The sequence below is a fragment of the Leucoraja erinacea genome, chromosome 1 (assembly GCF_028641065.1).
Source record: "Leucoraja erinacea ecotype New England chromosome 1, Leri_hhj_1, whole genome shotgun sequence".
Lineage (NCBI taxonomy): Eukaryota > Metazoa > Chordata > Chondrichthyes > Rajiformes > Rajidae > Leucoraja > Leucoraja erinaceus.
Window position 1 is genome coordinate 55,446,890 of NC_073377.1, and position 16,567 is coordinate 55,463,456.

General features: G+C 40.5%; 1 protein-coding gene across 4 annotated transcripts in view; it reads right to left on the minus strand.

The window, feature by feature from the left end:
* The window catches only part of adamts6 (ADAM metallopeptidase with thrombospondin type 1 motif, 6), a 281,109-nt gene that overhangs the window by 219,669 nt on the left and 44,873 nt on the right, over positions 1 to 16,567 (minus strand). For all 4 annotated transcript variants that reach the window (XM_055635078.1, XM_055635071.1, XM_055635051.1 and 1 more), the window contains exons 6-7: positions 10,878 to 10,961; positions 10,360 to 10,505 (exon numbers count right to left, since the gene is read on the minus strand). In XM_055635078.1, the coding sequence (XP_055491053.1) occupies positions 10,360 to 10,505; positions 10,878 to 10,961 (230 nt within the window). The remainder of the gene's footprint in view (positions 1 to 10,359; positions 10,506 to 10,877; positions 10,962 to 16,567) is intronic.

Sequence of the window (16,567 nt, forward strand, 5' to 3'; positions counted from 1 at the left end):
AATCTATCATTTGATTATATTCTACGCAATTCTAAACAGTCATATTCTTGTCGGATTTCTTTTTAGTAAATGAGATTATAAACTCATAACAAATCCAAATTTATTGTAATGAAACAAAACCATGCATTTTATAAACCCATCAACTCCATCTGTTGGCAAACACAATATTAATGCAAGGCTCATTTGCAATGAGATGAACTAGTAACACTATGGCAGCTCAAACTGTCCTATAGTTTATGCAAGTGTGAAAGCTTTCAATCGGTCATTATTTCATCAAAAATGTTCAATACAAATGCTGGCATGTTATCAGAGTGCCAATATAAGCTACACTTTTTTAAAAAAAAGATGATTAAAGGAAATATATATAGTTTAGAAATGTAATTGTTATTAACAGGTTGCAAACAGGTATTTTGAAGTTTTCATGAACAACTCAAAATGGTACTTCTTGAGCTAAGCACAACCATGTTTATGACATATACATGTCATATTGTGCAGGATTCAACCCATCTACATCACCAGCTGAGACTGCGGGATTTTGGTAGTCTCTGTGTGCAAGCTCTAGCCAATAGCTCAGCAACATGTTCCAAGCCTGTGCATTTCATAAGCAGTTACACACTCCACCAGAATAGACCAGGATCACTCGCTTGCCAATATTCTATCTTTCATGTGGGGAAATATCTATTACGTATTTCTTCCTGATTCTGCAGCTGGAACAAGAACCTAACTACATTAGGAATCATCAGACGCAAACTTGCTTCCTATTGCTCCGTGGCAAAACACCTTGCTGAACGTAATACCATGTCACTCCTCAGAGCTCTTTTCCATTCCAATTTTTAGAAGCATCATTATATTATTCATTATCTTTTTAATTCATGCCAAAGACTTCTGAATTAGTAGCAATAATGGTACTGCGACATTTATTGTGTAAATTCGGGTTTAAAAATGTCCCTGCAATATTTTAATTTACCAAATTATATTTTCAAACAATGATTCCAAAGATTCTTCTAAAGTATTGCAAACCTTCTTACATTTATGCACTTATATCAAGGCAAAGCAAAGTGCGTGTGGAGTCAATAACGTGGAAGCGTACGCGTGCAGTTAACGGGAAAGATAGTGTAGGAATGAATGAATAAGTTTATTGGCCCAGTATTCACATACAAGGAATTAGCCTTGGTGCTCCACCCACATGTGACAACATGACAGACAGTGACAGTTAGGAATGACACATAAAACGTTAAAAGGTCACGTTTAAACTAACAGGGCAGGGGGATGGGAATCAATGCAAGGTGACAAAGGACCATAAAAGGACAGAAGCAAAAGGTAGAAGGGAGATGAGAAAAACAAATCTGAAAGCTTTGTGCCTTAATGCGAAGAGCATTCTTAATAAGATGGACGAATTGAATGCACAGTTAGTAGTTAAGGGATGTGATATAGTTGGAATTACGCTCCAGGGTGACCAAGGCTGGGAGCTAAACATGCAGGGGTATTCGATATTCAGGAAGGATAGACAGAAAGGAAGGGGAGGTGGGGAGGCAATGCTGGTTAAAGAGGAGATTAATGCTATAGTAAGGAGAGACATTAGCTTGAATGCTGTAGAATCGGTATGGGTAGAACTGCGAAATAGCCAAGGGCAGAAAACGCTTGTTGAAGTTGTATACAGACCACCAAACAGCAGTAGGGAGGTTGGGGAAGTGTCAAGCCTGAAATTAGGGATGCATGTAGCAAAGGTACCGCAGTTATCATGGATGACTTTAATCTACATATAGATTGGGCCAAACAAATTGGTAACAGCGCTTAGGAGGATTTCCTGGAATGTATATGGGATGGTTTTTTAAACCAATATGTAGAGGAACCGATTAGAGGGCAGGCCATCCTAGACTGGGTATTGTGTAATGAGGAAGGATTAGTTGGCGATCTTGTTGTGCAAAGCCCCTTGGCAACAGTGACCATAATATGGTGGAATTCTGCGTTAGGATGGAGAGTGACACAGTTAATTAAGATACTAGGGTCCTGAATTTAAAGAAAGGAGTCTTGGAAGGTATGAGACAGGAATTGGCTAGGAAAAAGTGGTAAATTATACTTAAAGGGTTTACGGCGGAGATGCAACGGCAAAGATTTAAAGATCGCATGGATGAACAACAAAAATTGTTTTGTTGCTTTAACCCTCGAGCTGTTTCCTCCCATCCCCCTGCCCTCGGGCTCCTCCTCCCTTTTTCCTTCCTTCTCCCCCCCACCCCCCATCAGTCTGAAGAAGGGTTTCGGCCCAAAACGTTGCCTATTTCCTTCACTCCATAGATGCTGCTGCACCTGCTGAGTTTCTCCAGCATTTTTGTGTACCTTCGATCTTCCAGCATCTGTAGTTCCTTCTTGAACACAAAAATTGTTCATCCTTGTCTGGCAAAAAAATAAAATGGGGAATGCGGCTCAAACGTGGCTAATTAAGGATAGGGAAATTAAGGATAGTGTTAAATCCAAGGAAGAGGCATATAAATTGGGCAGATGAAGCAGCAAACCGGACTGGGAGAAATTTAGAACAGAGGGGTTAATTAAGAGGGGGGAAAAGAGCATGAAAGAAAGCTTGCGGGGAATATACAAACTGACTCTAAAAGCTTCTTTAGATATGTAAAAATGAAAAGTGAAGACAAACGTAGGTCCCTTACAATCAGACAGATGAATTTATAATGGAAAACAAGGAAACGGCAGAACAGTTAAACGAGTACTTTGGTTCTGCTTTCACTAAGGAAGACACAAAATCTCCCAGAAATACTGGAGGACTGAGGATTTAGTGGGGGGGAGGAACTGAAGGGAATCCACATTAGTCAGGAAACGGTGTTAGGTAAACTGTTGTGACTGAAGACAGATAAATCCCTAGGGCCTGATTGTCTGCATCCCAGTGTAATAAAGGAGGTGGCCCTAGAAATCGTGGATGTCTTAGTGATTATTTTGGTGGCAAAAACAGGAAGGCAGATTATTATCTAAATGGTGTTGGTGGGAAAGGGGGAAGCACAACGCCGTAAGTAGCGAGCTGCTAATGCGTTTAAATGCATTAGCGCTATTGAGAACTCCCATTGTTAGCGACGGTAAGGGAATCCCCGGTCAGAAGGGAATCCCCGGTCAGAATCTCCAACCTCGTGGAGGATCGCAGGCACAGCAAGAACCTTACCTGCAAACACTGGGGAGGCCCTCATGGAGTCCGGAATCAAGGCCGTCGGGCAGGATCCCCCAGCAGCAACGGAGCTGGAGGTGCCGACTGTATGGGAATTCCCGATCTCAGGGGAATCCCCGACCTCGCGGAGACCCGTAAGTACTCTACCTTCAAACACCGAGGAGGGCTCCATGGAGTACGGAAACATGGCCGTCGGGCAGGACTACAGGTCAGGCTGAAGCGGAGGGGACCGGCCCCCTCTCCCTACTATACTACTGGCCAACGTACAGTCACTAGAAAATAAAGTGGAGGACTTAAGGGCAAGGCTGCTTTATCAAAGGGAGCTAAGGGAATGCTCTGTGTTCTGTTTTACAGAGACATGGCTCACCCCCAGCTCCCCAGACTCAGCGGTCCAGCCTGAAGGGTTCTCCATCCACCGTATGGACCTTACACTGGCATCTGGGAAATGGAGAGGAGGGGCGTCTGCCTCATGGTCAACTCTGCGTGGTGCTCAGACGTGGCAGTCCTGTCCAACTCCTGCTCTCCACACCTCGAACATCTGGCGGTTAAGTGCCGCCCCTTCTATCTTCCGAGAGAATTCATCTCCATCATCCTGACCGCGGTCTACATCCCACCCCAGGCAGACGTCCGTCTGGCACTGGAGGAGCTGCACGCTGTGGTCAACAAACACCAGACGTCTTACCCCGAGGCATTTACCGCCATAGCTGGGGACTTCTACAAAGCAAACCTCAAGAAATCACTTCCTAACTTCCACCAACATGTCTCCTGCTGCACCAGAGGACCAAACACCCTCGACCACTGCTACACCACCATCAAAGATGCCTATCGCTCTATCCCTCGCCCTCACTTCGGTAAATCCGACCATACCGCGGTGCTGCTTCTTCCTGCCTACAGGCAGCAATTAAAGAGCGCACCCCCAGAGGCGAGGACAGTACAGAGCTGGTCGGGGGTGGGGGCAGTGGAACAACTACAGGACTGTTTGGAGTCCGTAGACTGGGCAATGTTCAGGGACTCGGCAACGGACCTGAACGAATACGCCACAGTCATTACAGACTTCATAAAGAAATGTGTGGAGGACTGCATCCTGACAAAAACCTTCCGAGTGTTTCCCAATCAGAAGCCTTGGATGAACTTTGAGATCCGCACTCTTCTGAAGTCCAGACACTGGGCGTTCATGTCTGAAGATACCGAGGACTACAAGAAGACAAGATACGACCTTAGTAAGGCCATTAAAATGGCCAAAAGGGAGTTCTGCTCCAAACTGGAGGATGAGATAGATGTTCGGCAGCTGTGGCGGGGCCTGAATGCAATCACCTCCTACAAGGCGAAATCAGGAGGCAGCTCGAATGTCGGTGAAACATCACCCCCTGATGAGCTCAATGCGTTTTACGCACGCTTAGATAGGGAGAATACCGATGTGCCTTCCCGATTCCCCATTCGCTGTGATGGTATTTCAGTCACAGTCACAGAGGCCAACGTCAGGAAATCCTTCAGAGGGGGGAACCCTCGGAAAGCGCCTGGACCTGATGGTACACCCGGTTGTATTCTAAAAACCTGTGCGGACCAACTGGCTGGAGTTTTTAACAAACATTTTCAACCTCTCACTTCTGAGGTTCCCACCTGCTTTAAAAGGGCATCAATTATACGGGTGCCCAGGAAGAGCAAGGTGACGTGCCTCAATGACTATCGACCAGTGGCACTAACGTCGGTGGTGATGAAGTGCTTTGAGAGGTTGATCATGGCGCAAATCAACTCGTATCTCGAGAAAAACCTGGACCCACTGCAGTTTGTTTACCGCCACAACAGAACAAGGGTGTATGCGATCTCGCTGGCCCGTCCACTCCGCTCTGGACCACTTGGACAACAAAAACTCATATGTCAGGCTGTTATTCATTGACTACAGCTCGGCATTTAACACATTCATCCCCTCCAAGCTGGTTACCAAACCCTCAGAACTGGGTCTCTGCAATTGGATCCTGAACTTCCTCATTCAGACCACAGTCTGTTCGTATTGGTGGAAATGTGCCAGCCTCGATAACAATCAGCATGGGAGCACCTCAAGTCTGCGTGCTCAGCCCCCTGCTGTACTCATTCTATATTCATGACTGCATAGCCGGTCATAGTGCAAACTCCATCATCAAGTTCGCTGATGACACCACTGTTGTGGAATGTATCACTGATGGAGATGAGTCAGAGTATAGAAGTGAGATCGACCGGTTGACCAAATAGTGCCAGCACAATAACCTGGCTCTCAACACCAGCAAAACCAAGGAACTGATTGTGGACTTTGGAAGGAGAAGTATGGGGACCCATAGTCCCGTTTATATCAACAGGTCGATGGTGAATAAGGTCAAGAGCTTCAAATTCCTGGGCGTGCATATCTCTGAAGATCTCTCCTGGTCTGAAAACACGGATGCAATTATAAAGACAGCACATCAGTTCCTCTACTTCCTGAGAAGATTACAGAGAGTCGATTTGTCAAGGAGGACTCTCTCGAACTTCTACAGGTGCACAGTAGAGAGCATGCTGACCGGTTGCATCGTGGCTTGGATCGGCAACTTGAGCGCCCAGGAGCGGATAAAACTACAAAAGGTAGTAAACATTGCCCAGTCCATCATCGGCTCTGACTTCACTACCATCGAGGAGATCTATCACAGTTGTTGCCTCAAAAAGGCTGCCAGCATTATCAAAGATCCATACCATCCTGGCCACTCACTCATCTCCCCACTGCCTTCAGGTAGAAGGTACAGGAGCCTGAAATCTGCAACGTCCAGGTTCAGGAATGGACTCTTCCCCATAGCCATCAGGCTATTAAACTCAACTCAAACAAAACTCTGATCGTTAATAGCCCTTTGCACTTTATCTATTATTTATGTGTGTGTGTGTGTATGTGTGTGTGTATGTATGTATATGTATATATATGTATATTCATTGGTATATGGTAACACTGATCTGTTCTGTTCTGGATTTATTTATTAATGCCCACTATATTCTGTTGTGCTGAAGCAAAGCAAGAATTTAATTGCCCTATCTGGGACACATGGCAATAAACTCTCTTGAATCTCTTGAATCTTGATCTGGGGGTCCTTGTATATCAGTCACTGAAAGTAAGCATGCAGGTACAGCAGGCAGTGAAGAAAGCTAATGGCATGTTGGCCTTCATAACAAGAGGAGTTGAGTATAGGAGCAAAGAGGTCTTTCTGCAGTTGTACAGGGCCCTAGTGAGACCACACCTGTATTGTGTGTAGTTTTGGTCTCCTAATTTGAGGAAGGACATTCTTGCTATTGAGTGAGTGCAGCGTAGGTTCACGAGGTTAATTTCCGGGATGGCAGGACTGACATATGATGAAAGAATGGAGCGACTGGGCTTATATTCATTGGAATTTAAAAGGATGAGAGGAAATCTTATAGAAACATATAAATTTCATTAGGATTGTTACAAGCTAAATGCAAGAAAAATGTTCCCGATGTTGGGGAAGTCCAGAACCAGCGGTTACAGTTTAAGAATAAGGTGAAGGCCATTTAGGACTGAGATGCGGAAAAAAAAATCACCCAGAAAGGTGTGAATCTGTGGAATTCTCTGCCACAGAAAGCAGTGGAGGCAAATTCACTGGATGTTTTCAAGAGAAAGTTAGATTTAACTCTTAGGGCTAAAGGAATCAAGGGATACGGGAAAAAAAGCAGGAATGGAGTACTGATTTTGGATGATCAGCCATGATCATATTGAATGGCAGTGCTGGCTCGAAGGGCCGAATGGCCTACTCCTACGCTTATTTTTTTAATGTTTCTATGTTAACGATGTGGTTAGGAGGAGTTTTTTTGGAAGAATGTAGCTATTTCACCAGAAAAATGTGGAGGGATAATTTCCTTTGATAGTTTCCTTTATAAATCTGCTACTGGAATTTCTGTGGCATCTCTCACTTAAATTACATTCACAATACACTAATTATAGATTAAACTGATAATGATCAAAGCTACAAATACATGATTTACACTGTTTGTCAGTATTGATGATCCTAAAGCAAGATTCTAATCTAATTTGGAATGATGATATTCTTCATCATAGATCGGCATTTAGCTTCTATCATTGTGTGCAATTACATGTCACACCAATTTGAAATAACAACGTTTTAAAAACCAGACCAATCCACAATCACATTCCTTGAAGTCTTATCGCAGTACAAATTTTGAACTGATAAATACAAAATATGCAAACAGGACATACCTTCAAGAACACAAAAACATCTCAATTTTTAAAGGCGACTTCTCCCTTTGATATTGCAAGTTAACATAAATAATGTCCCAAGGGACAGCATTTCTAGGTCTAGTGTTTTTCTGTGATTCTCTGCAGTGATATTTTGTGTTGTATATGAGGAAAGCATCAAATTTACTGACCTTACTAGATAAAAAACTGCAAACCTGTTACTGCATACCAGTATATTCTGCTCATACTGCCTTGCAGCAAAAAACAGATATCTCTGCCTCTGACATCTGGGAATGGGGCCCAGTAATTGACAGTAATTCTAAGCATGGTTACCAGGATTGGTACTGTAGTTATCAATGGGCCAAATATCACGTCATTGTAAAATTCACAAGGCCAAAAAAGGCAATCGATGACAACTTGATTTAAAAATGTAATATTAGATTATTGTGAGGTATTGGTTCTCCAAACGTGGGCAAAAACAAGCTTAGCCATCAACTGTCAGATGAATTACATCAAGTTTTATTGATTTTTGCTCTTTTCCAAATCAGCATCTTGCAGTTTTTTTCTGCAATGCCAACCACCTACTTTGCTATTTACGCTGCCTTGCTACAAGTAAGCTATGCAATAACTATCAAGATTTGAACGCAAGCACTATGGATGCCATAAATCAAGTGCCTCTCCTTCTTCCTTCCCCATTCCTTCCCCTTGACAAAATGCCAAAATTCCTTGACTCCAACTAAAGTGTTTGTAATGAAAACTGATCAGCTCACTCAACAGACACTGGAGATTAGTTTGTTATCTTCCTGACCCATATAATTCAGATACTCACTGGCTAAACTGACTAAGCTACGAAGCAAACTGCCAACCTCATCTAAAAGCTAATTACTGATGCAGGTAATAGAACTGGCTGAATGAGAAACACAGAACAGCATAGGTAGGGTGCTGGATCTTCATAATGCTGCCTTCCTCATCATAATAAATACAGCAGATGTCCACCCCATCCCTCACCTTAAGCGATTCAGGGCTTCGTGAGACCAGAAACAATTAGTGAATAAAAAGTGAATAAATGGGAATTTCACCCTCATATCAAAACATGTTTTAACTGAATGTTGAATTAAGATAAAAACCTTTATTAATCTGTTATATACTATAAGACTGAACAGTATTCTTACCAATGCTTGACACAAATTCAAAACATGACTGTAACTTTGCTGGCAATGTCTTGAACAAACTACTCTTTGACATAATGTTAGTTTGAGAAGCAGCACTGATTTTTCTAAATATGGTATTTGCAAATTTCATGCACTTTACTTCATTTAAGTTCCAAATGACATAAAAAGAAAACTATTCAAAAATACATCATTTGTTTTAAAATGTATTTTTATTTCTGATTCTCCGGCACAGAATTACTCTAGCTTTTTCCAGATGAATAGCCACATTTGCCTTAGACACTGAAGTTAATGGAGACACAAGAGACTGGGATCTTGAGCAAAGGCTGCTGGACGAACTAAATAGGTCAGGGAGCATCAGTGGAGGGAAATGAAGAAGGGTCCTGACCCTGAAATGTCGTGTGTCCATTTCTGTCCACAGATGCTACCTGACCTATTGTGTTCCTCCAGCAGTTTTATTTTTAATGGTGTGCAAATATATCAGGCTCAGTATTACAAAAATGCTCAATTATAGTCATACATTTTTCAAGTTCCAATTATACAAGACATTGGTGAGAGAACATTTAGAGTATTGCATGCCATTCTTGTCATCTGGCTGTAGAAAGAATGTTACTAAGCTGGAAAGGGTGTAAAAAAGATTCACAATGATGTTACAGGGCCTCCAGGGATTCAATTGTAGCGAGTGGCTGGATAGGCTGGGATTTTTTTTCTGTGGGAGCATTGGAGGTTGAGCAGTGACCTTAGAAAGGTAGTTAAAATCACGAGGGTAAGATAAACTGATTGATCACAGGTTTTGTTTAAAGTGTAGGGAAATCTACATCTAATGGGAATGAGATTTAAGGTGAGAAGCAAAAGATTTATAGGGAACCCCAGGAGCAACTATTCCCCACGCAGAGGGTAGTTTGAGTATATGGAATGGCCTGCAGAGGGTGGTTAAGAGTAGGTACGATTACAATATTTAAAAGGTTTATGGATAGGAACGGTTTTATGGGATATGGGCTAAACACTGGCAAATGAACTAGCTCAGGTAAACAATATGGACTAGTTGAGCATGGACAAGTTGAGTCGAAAGAACTGTTTCCATAATGTATGTCAAGTTTATTCGTCACATACACATACGAGATGTGCAGTGAAATGAAAAGTGGCAAACTGTATAAACTTCAATTATTCTAAATTTGTACTTGACTTCTAGTGCAATCAGGTCTCCATGAACAGCTAAAATGTCAGAGCTTTCCTTTACAAGCATTTGTCAAACTGGTTATAGAAAAACTTTGCAAGATGTTAATGTGGGATATACATTAGTAATATTAGAACTTCCTTGGTACAGTTATTTTATACTGATTTATATAAATTATTCTTAATCTCCCAATGACTCCAAAACCCAAGTAATATAAAGTTCCACACATCTTCAATCCGCAAACTGTTCAAAAACAATCGAAAGCAAATTAGAAATGGATTTGTTGGACGTTTGAAGTTAAAGTAACTCGTTAATGAAGTGTTACAAGGCTGGTACTCAAAGTAAACACCTGCTCTGATTTCCATTCACCTCCAAAGCTGATTTAGATTTAGATTAGTCACTGTGCATCGCCTCTTGAATAGTCAGAGGGAAGAGTGGCACAGAGAATGTATTTTGTTAAAATCCATTCAGCATTCTAACAAGGGAACCTGGGTTAGACAACTTGGGTAAAGACAACTTAAATGAAGGAAATTTTAGAACAAAAACCAAAAGACTTTGAAGTAAATACACTGAAGGAAACATGTATATTACTAATCACAATACAAAAGAATCCATATGCAAACATCCAGAATATCCATCTTACCTAGTAATTAAAACAGCATTATCATGATGAGCAATCCCATTTTCTGGAATGGTGTTTCCATCATTTTGGTGAGAAAGAATGCTTTTCTGCCATTTACAGAAGCTGTCCAAGGACTTGTCTGCATGATGATTTATTTCCAAGTTTGGCTACAATGCAACAAGTATACCAGAGAAATCCAAACAGAAAAATCAATTACTCAACAAACACTTTTTCTTCAAAGAATAATAATGAAGATGATAATTAGTAAATGTAGCTTTCTTTTCTTTTGGGATAGCTACCCTTTATTTCATTTAACAATTTACCATTTTGGAATATTTTCTGTTGCCCGACTTCAGCCCAGTTCTTCAGATTAAGAAGAATTAAAGGAAGAAGTATTTCGCACATAAATAAATTCCTATTGAAAGCATTAATGATGTGGCTAAATGTAGAACCCAATATTTAGTTTCACTGCTGGTTGACCAAAACATTCATTCACAAATTTAACAAAGAGAATATCTAGTTTAGAATCCTCGTCTTACCTGATCTTCAGTAAGAACAATCAGACGAGTGACAATAATGTTCACAACATTTCCTAGACTGGAATCACGGTAAAGTTTGGCAACCTGACCTCCAGAAAATAAGAAAAGACACAAAGTCAGACAAAAGTAAATATCCTCTCTTTGTTTCTATTTCATTGATATAACTTTAGTGACTGCATTATCATAATTAAATATAGGTTTGTGTAGATAATGTTACACAGTCGTTGACCCAATGCCACAAACATGATGTTAGAAAATGTATTATTCATATCTCAGATTCAATATCTGAATTTTTATGGTAATCATGACATTAAATGTACATGTTCTCACATTTTTTTCTTTAATATTTCTATAATTATACACAAGAGGTCATTACCATTAGATGTATACTGATACAGTCAATATACCAACTACGTACTTCGGTTAGCTATGTTAAAGATAATTGATTGTTTGAAACTTTGAGGACATTTGTAATCCTTTCTCTACCTGGATTTGGTATTTAAAATGGGATTTAGTCAACTTTCTGAGCTGATATCGTTGTCAGCAACTTTAAAATACAGGTACAAAGGACAACTGCCCACATCCAGCAGTATGTTCCTCTTAAGGTACTATTTGGGCTTATTTAAATAATATTAAATAGACACCAAAATGGGAAAGCAGCGGTAGATTCCTATCAGTTGTCAAGAAATAGGGCAAATTGCATGATTTTTTGAAAGCAAAATAAGATTCCTTGTCATCCAGGAACAAAAGGTGACCCTCCAGCCACCTAAAAAAAAATAACTTCCTCTGTCCTTGCACTTCACTCTTCCTCTCCAGTCAGACCAGATTCCAATAGTTCCAACCCTCCCTAACTCTGACTGTAAGAACTTCAGCCAATGAATCTTGCTTCACAACTATTGACTTTGATGACATTTCAAATACTTATTTTCCCCACCATCCCCCACAATTTAAGAATGGCCTTCTCAACTCCCCACTACCCTAAACCTCACAAACTTTTGTTCAACAACCACATGCTCGTGTCCCACCTCACCACCCACTAACCAGTATCGCTACCTGCTTTGTGAGTATGGATACTTTTTCTAACTTTATATGATGAATCAATAAGAGACATGGAGAACCTCAAAAATACACTCATCTGTTGGGTCCATTCTCTCAAACAGTGTATATGGACATTGGTTTTATATATATATATAATTATATATACGTAATTATGTAACATATATATATATATATATATGTTACATAATTACGTGCACAACATTTATATACACAACACTCATTTCCTCTTTTTAAAATGAAAGATTTATATAATCTGCTTATTTACAATCCCCTTGATCTTCTCAAAGGAACTTATGTTGTTGGCGCTGTATCCAATTCTTGACTCAAACGAGATCTCCTTACTTGATACACTGAGCAGAATCTCGTGCCATTTCTTCAAACATCACTACTGGATCAATGTCTAGAATGCATTCATATTGAAGTAATGCTTTGGTATTCTCTTGAGTATCTCTTGCTGGAATTAAGTGATTTCATGTCCACTTCTGATTTTTATTTCTATTTTCACAAGGTATGTCTGTACCAGATACTTCAACTTTATCTTCAACGTTCCATTTCTGGGTGTTAGATTTATTGTGATATTTACAGACACACACATGTCATTTCAAATAGCTCACTTCATAATTTAATAATTTTGTTTATTTCAAGTGTTTCTCTTCTGCTCGCCTTTCAAGTTTTTTTTAACAGCTTATTTGTATCTTGAGATCTTCTCTACATTAGGAACTCAGCAGGATCATAACTTCAAGTGAAATATTTCATTATTCTGTAGCTTAGCAAGAAGTTTTCCATTGGACGACTAATTTTTAAAATTGTGCTCTCCTCTGGAACTTGAGGCATCTGTGCTTCTCTGCACTATTTGATACCAGGTGAAAGGGTGAAATATATTTATGCTTGAACTCATTTTATTTCAAAAAATTGTAAATAGAAATGAATTAAACTAAGAACTGTTATGCAAGACTTATTCTTCTGGTGTACCACGGAAAATGGATTTCATGCTTTTTTACTATATTTGTTGTAGTGTAGAGCCCAATATATTTCACTTTGAGTATTTTGACCATTTGCTTTTGATTAATCCCCTTCTCACAAGAGGAGGGGATTAGAGTCTTTGGAATAATCTTGTAAGCCAGTTCCAACAGTGTATGGATGTCACCACAGGCTTGACTCTGCAACTACACTTCTCTACTAATTCTTCAAGATCTTTATCCAATAAACCAAACTTCTGGCTAGAGTCCACGCTCATGATACTCGAGCATTTGTTCGGCACAACGGCCCTCTAAAATATTCAGTGTGAAGTTCTTCACAAAATATGCAGTAAGACAACTCTGTTTTCCCATTTGATGCAAATCTGTTTCCATCTTTAATTCAAGTTGTTGATCTTGATAAGGTCTCATGTCTTCATCAGGACATTTGCAGGTTCGGTTTATCCATTTGAAGTTTTCTGTACAACGATTTGTGAATGGTACCTTTTTGTCATTAATTTGTTATCTCCATTGCTCTATGATTATTTTCTAGTTTCAATGTAAAGAATATCCTTTAAAACCCTAGATTTGAATTCTGAAATTGTAATCTTAACATCATACCCAAGAATCAATTTTTATTAATTGCATGATCATATGGATAGTAAAAACCGATGTAAATTGGGGCATAGTAAACTGTAAAAAATATCTGAATATCAATCATAAGCAAATAATCTACAAATTATGTGTGTTATCTGAGTCTATGTGGTTGTGATGCTGCTGCAAGCAAGTTATGGTGTAGCTCACCGTACTTGTGCATATAACAATACAGTCGACTTGACTTGATTGTTATTGCACAGTATACCAATAGGAACTTGAAGAATCTACACTAAATTATTTTTTCCAGTCCAATTTCAAATCTCTGAATCAATTCTTGCTCAAAGTTAATTGGTGTCATTATTGGCAGTTATAAAACTGATTATTGAGACAGTTTAATCTGGCCAAAGGTCTTCAATGCCAAGTATGTTTCCAAATTCACTGTACTCTTGACAGACCCGACTTAGATTTGGATCCATGTGTAAAATTGAAAGGTCTGTTTCTATGCCAATATCTATGTCGATGCACTAACCAGTTATCCAGTCATATGCTCTCAGGTAATTCTGCTTTCAATATTGTCTGCATATAGATTGAAAAAGAGTCCTAAAGGGGCTGTCCCACTGCGGCGACCTGATTGGTGAGTTTAGAAGAGTTTGCCCTCGATTCATAATAGACAATAGACAATAGGTGCAGGAGTAGGCCATTCAGCCCTTCCTTGTAAACCTACGCTGCACTCCCTCAATAGCAAGAATGGCCTTCCTCAAATTAGGGGACCAAAACTGCACACAATTCTCCAGGTGTGGTCTCACTAGGGCTCGGTACAACTGCAGAAGGAACTAGGGCTCTGTACAACTGCAGTTGTACAGTAATAGACAATTGTGCAGTCATAGACAATAGACAATATACAATAGGTACAGGAGTAGGCCATTCGGCCCTTCGAGCCATTCAATGTGATCATGGCTGATCATCCCCAATTAGTACCCCGTTCCTGCTTTCTCTCCATATCCCCTGCGCTCTCTTTACAAGCCCTATCTAGCTCTCTCTTGAAAGCATCCGGAGAACCTGCCCCCACTGCCCTCTGAGGCAGAGAATTCCACACTCAAAACTCTCTGTGAGAAAAAATGTTTCCTCGGCTCTGTTCTCAATGGCTTACTCCTTATTCTTAAACTGTGGCCCCTGGTTCTGGACTGCCCCAACATCGGGAACATGTTTCCTGCCTCTAGCGTGTCCAAACCCTTAACAATATTATATGTTTCAATGAGATCTCCTCGCATCCTTCTAAACTTACTTTCATCGATTGAAGAACAAGGACCCCCAGATCCCATTGTACTTCCCCTTTTCCCAACTTGACGCCATTTAGATAGTAATCTGCCTTCCTGTTTTTGCTACCAAAGTGGATAACCTCACATTTATCCACATTAAACTCCATCTACCATGCATCTGCCCACTCCCCCAACCTGTCCAAGTCACCCTGCATTCTCATAGCATCCTCCTCAGTACACACTGCCACCCAGCTTTGTGTCATCTGCAAATTTTCTAATGTTACTTTGAATCCCTTCATCCAAATCTTTGAAGTATATTGTAAATAGCTGTGGTCCCAGCACCGAGCCTTGCGGTGTCCCACTAGTCACTGCCTGACATTTTGAAAGTAACCCGTTAATCCCCACTCTTTGTTTCCTGTCTGCCAACCACTTCTCTATCCATGTCAGCACTCTACCCCCAATACCATGTGCCCTAATTATGGCCACTAATCTCCTATGTGGGACCTTATCAAATACTTTCTGAAAGCCCAGCTACACTACATCCACTGGATCTCCCTTGTCACTTTTCCTAGTTACATCTTCAAAAAATTCCAGAAGATTAGTCAAGCATGATTTCCCCTTCGTAAATCCATACTCGCAGCATGGTCGACATGAGGTTCTCAGAGGTCTTTGTAACTCTCCTTCATGCTCGAGAGTAGTTCCCACATACTCGAGGCCTCAGCTAGGTCGCGGCGTATTTTTCAACATGCTGAAAAATGCCGCGAGTAAAAAAAGGTCGCCATGGAAAAAAATCAATATTTTTTTTACTCGTAGGTTTAGTCGAAGTAGGTCGGCATGTTATTCGTAGGTAATCGAGGGTAGTCGAAGGTAGTTGTAGATAGTCTTCAACATAGTTGAAGGGAGGTCGAAGGAGATCGAAGGAGGTCATCTTCACTCTCCACTATTCGGTGTCCAATTTTCCACAAAGCTAGTCTTCAACATAGTCGAAGGAGGTCTTCTACATAGTCGAATGAGATCTTCAACATGACACTTTTTCCAAACTGTCCTAAACGCTCCAATTAGGTCGCCGCATTGGGACAGCCCCTTAACCCTGCCGAATCTAAGGCCCCAACCTGTCCATTCCCTTCACAGATACAGCCTGACTTGCTGATTGCGATTTGCTCAGGATTCCAACATCCGAAGTCCAATATTGTCATCTGTGGCATAGTTACAGCCCCAATTCTTCATTTCCCTCACTGGCTGATGCTGTGTAAACTTACTTTCTGTGTCTTTGCGTGGTGAAAGCTTCCTTTTGAATGAAGAAATCACACTACTGGAGACGATTTGATTGTCCAGCTTGGTTTTACACTTGCAGGCTGTTGATATCTGCTCCTTTTCAAACAGGTAAAACATTTTGCCACTTTAATTTGACAGATGTGAATAGGATGTCTTCTGTTACATCTGTTGCAACTACATAAGCAGTCTCACACGTGTATTTACCTTTTAGCTGTCACTGTACATTTATAAACTTCCATTTGTACCGTACATTGCCTAAATTTCCAAGCCATTCCTCAATGTTATGTCCAATGATTCCGCAGTTTTACAAGTAAGGTCAACTGTGAGGTTCTGTCTTTGGTACGTTGACTGAATATGTTCATCGATTAAAGCTCAGTCCAAAAATCTGCAGACGTTACGGTGCAGATACATGTCCTTTAACATAATTGTCATTGACAACCACACCAGCCTTTGATTCGCAGTGTAAAAATGTGTAGTTCTCCACAATTTCTGAAGGTTTGGGATTGAAATGATCCTGTTGATTTTACCTTGCTTTCCCAATGAA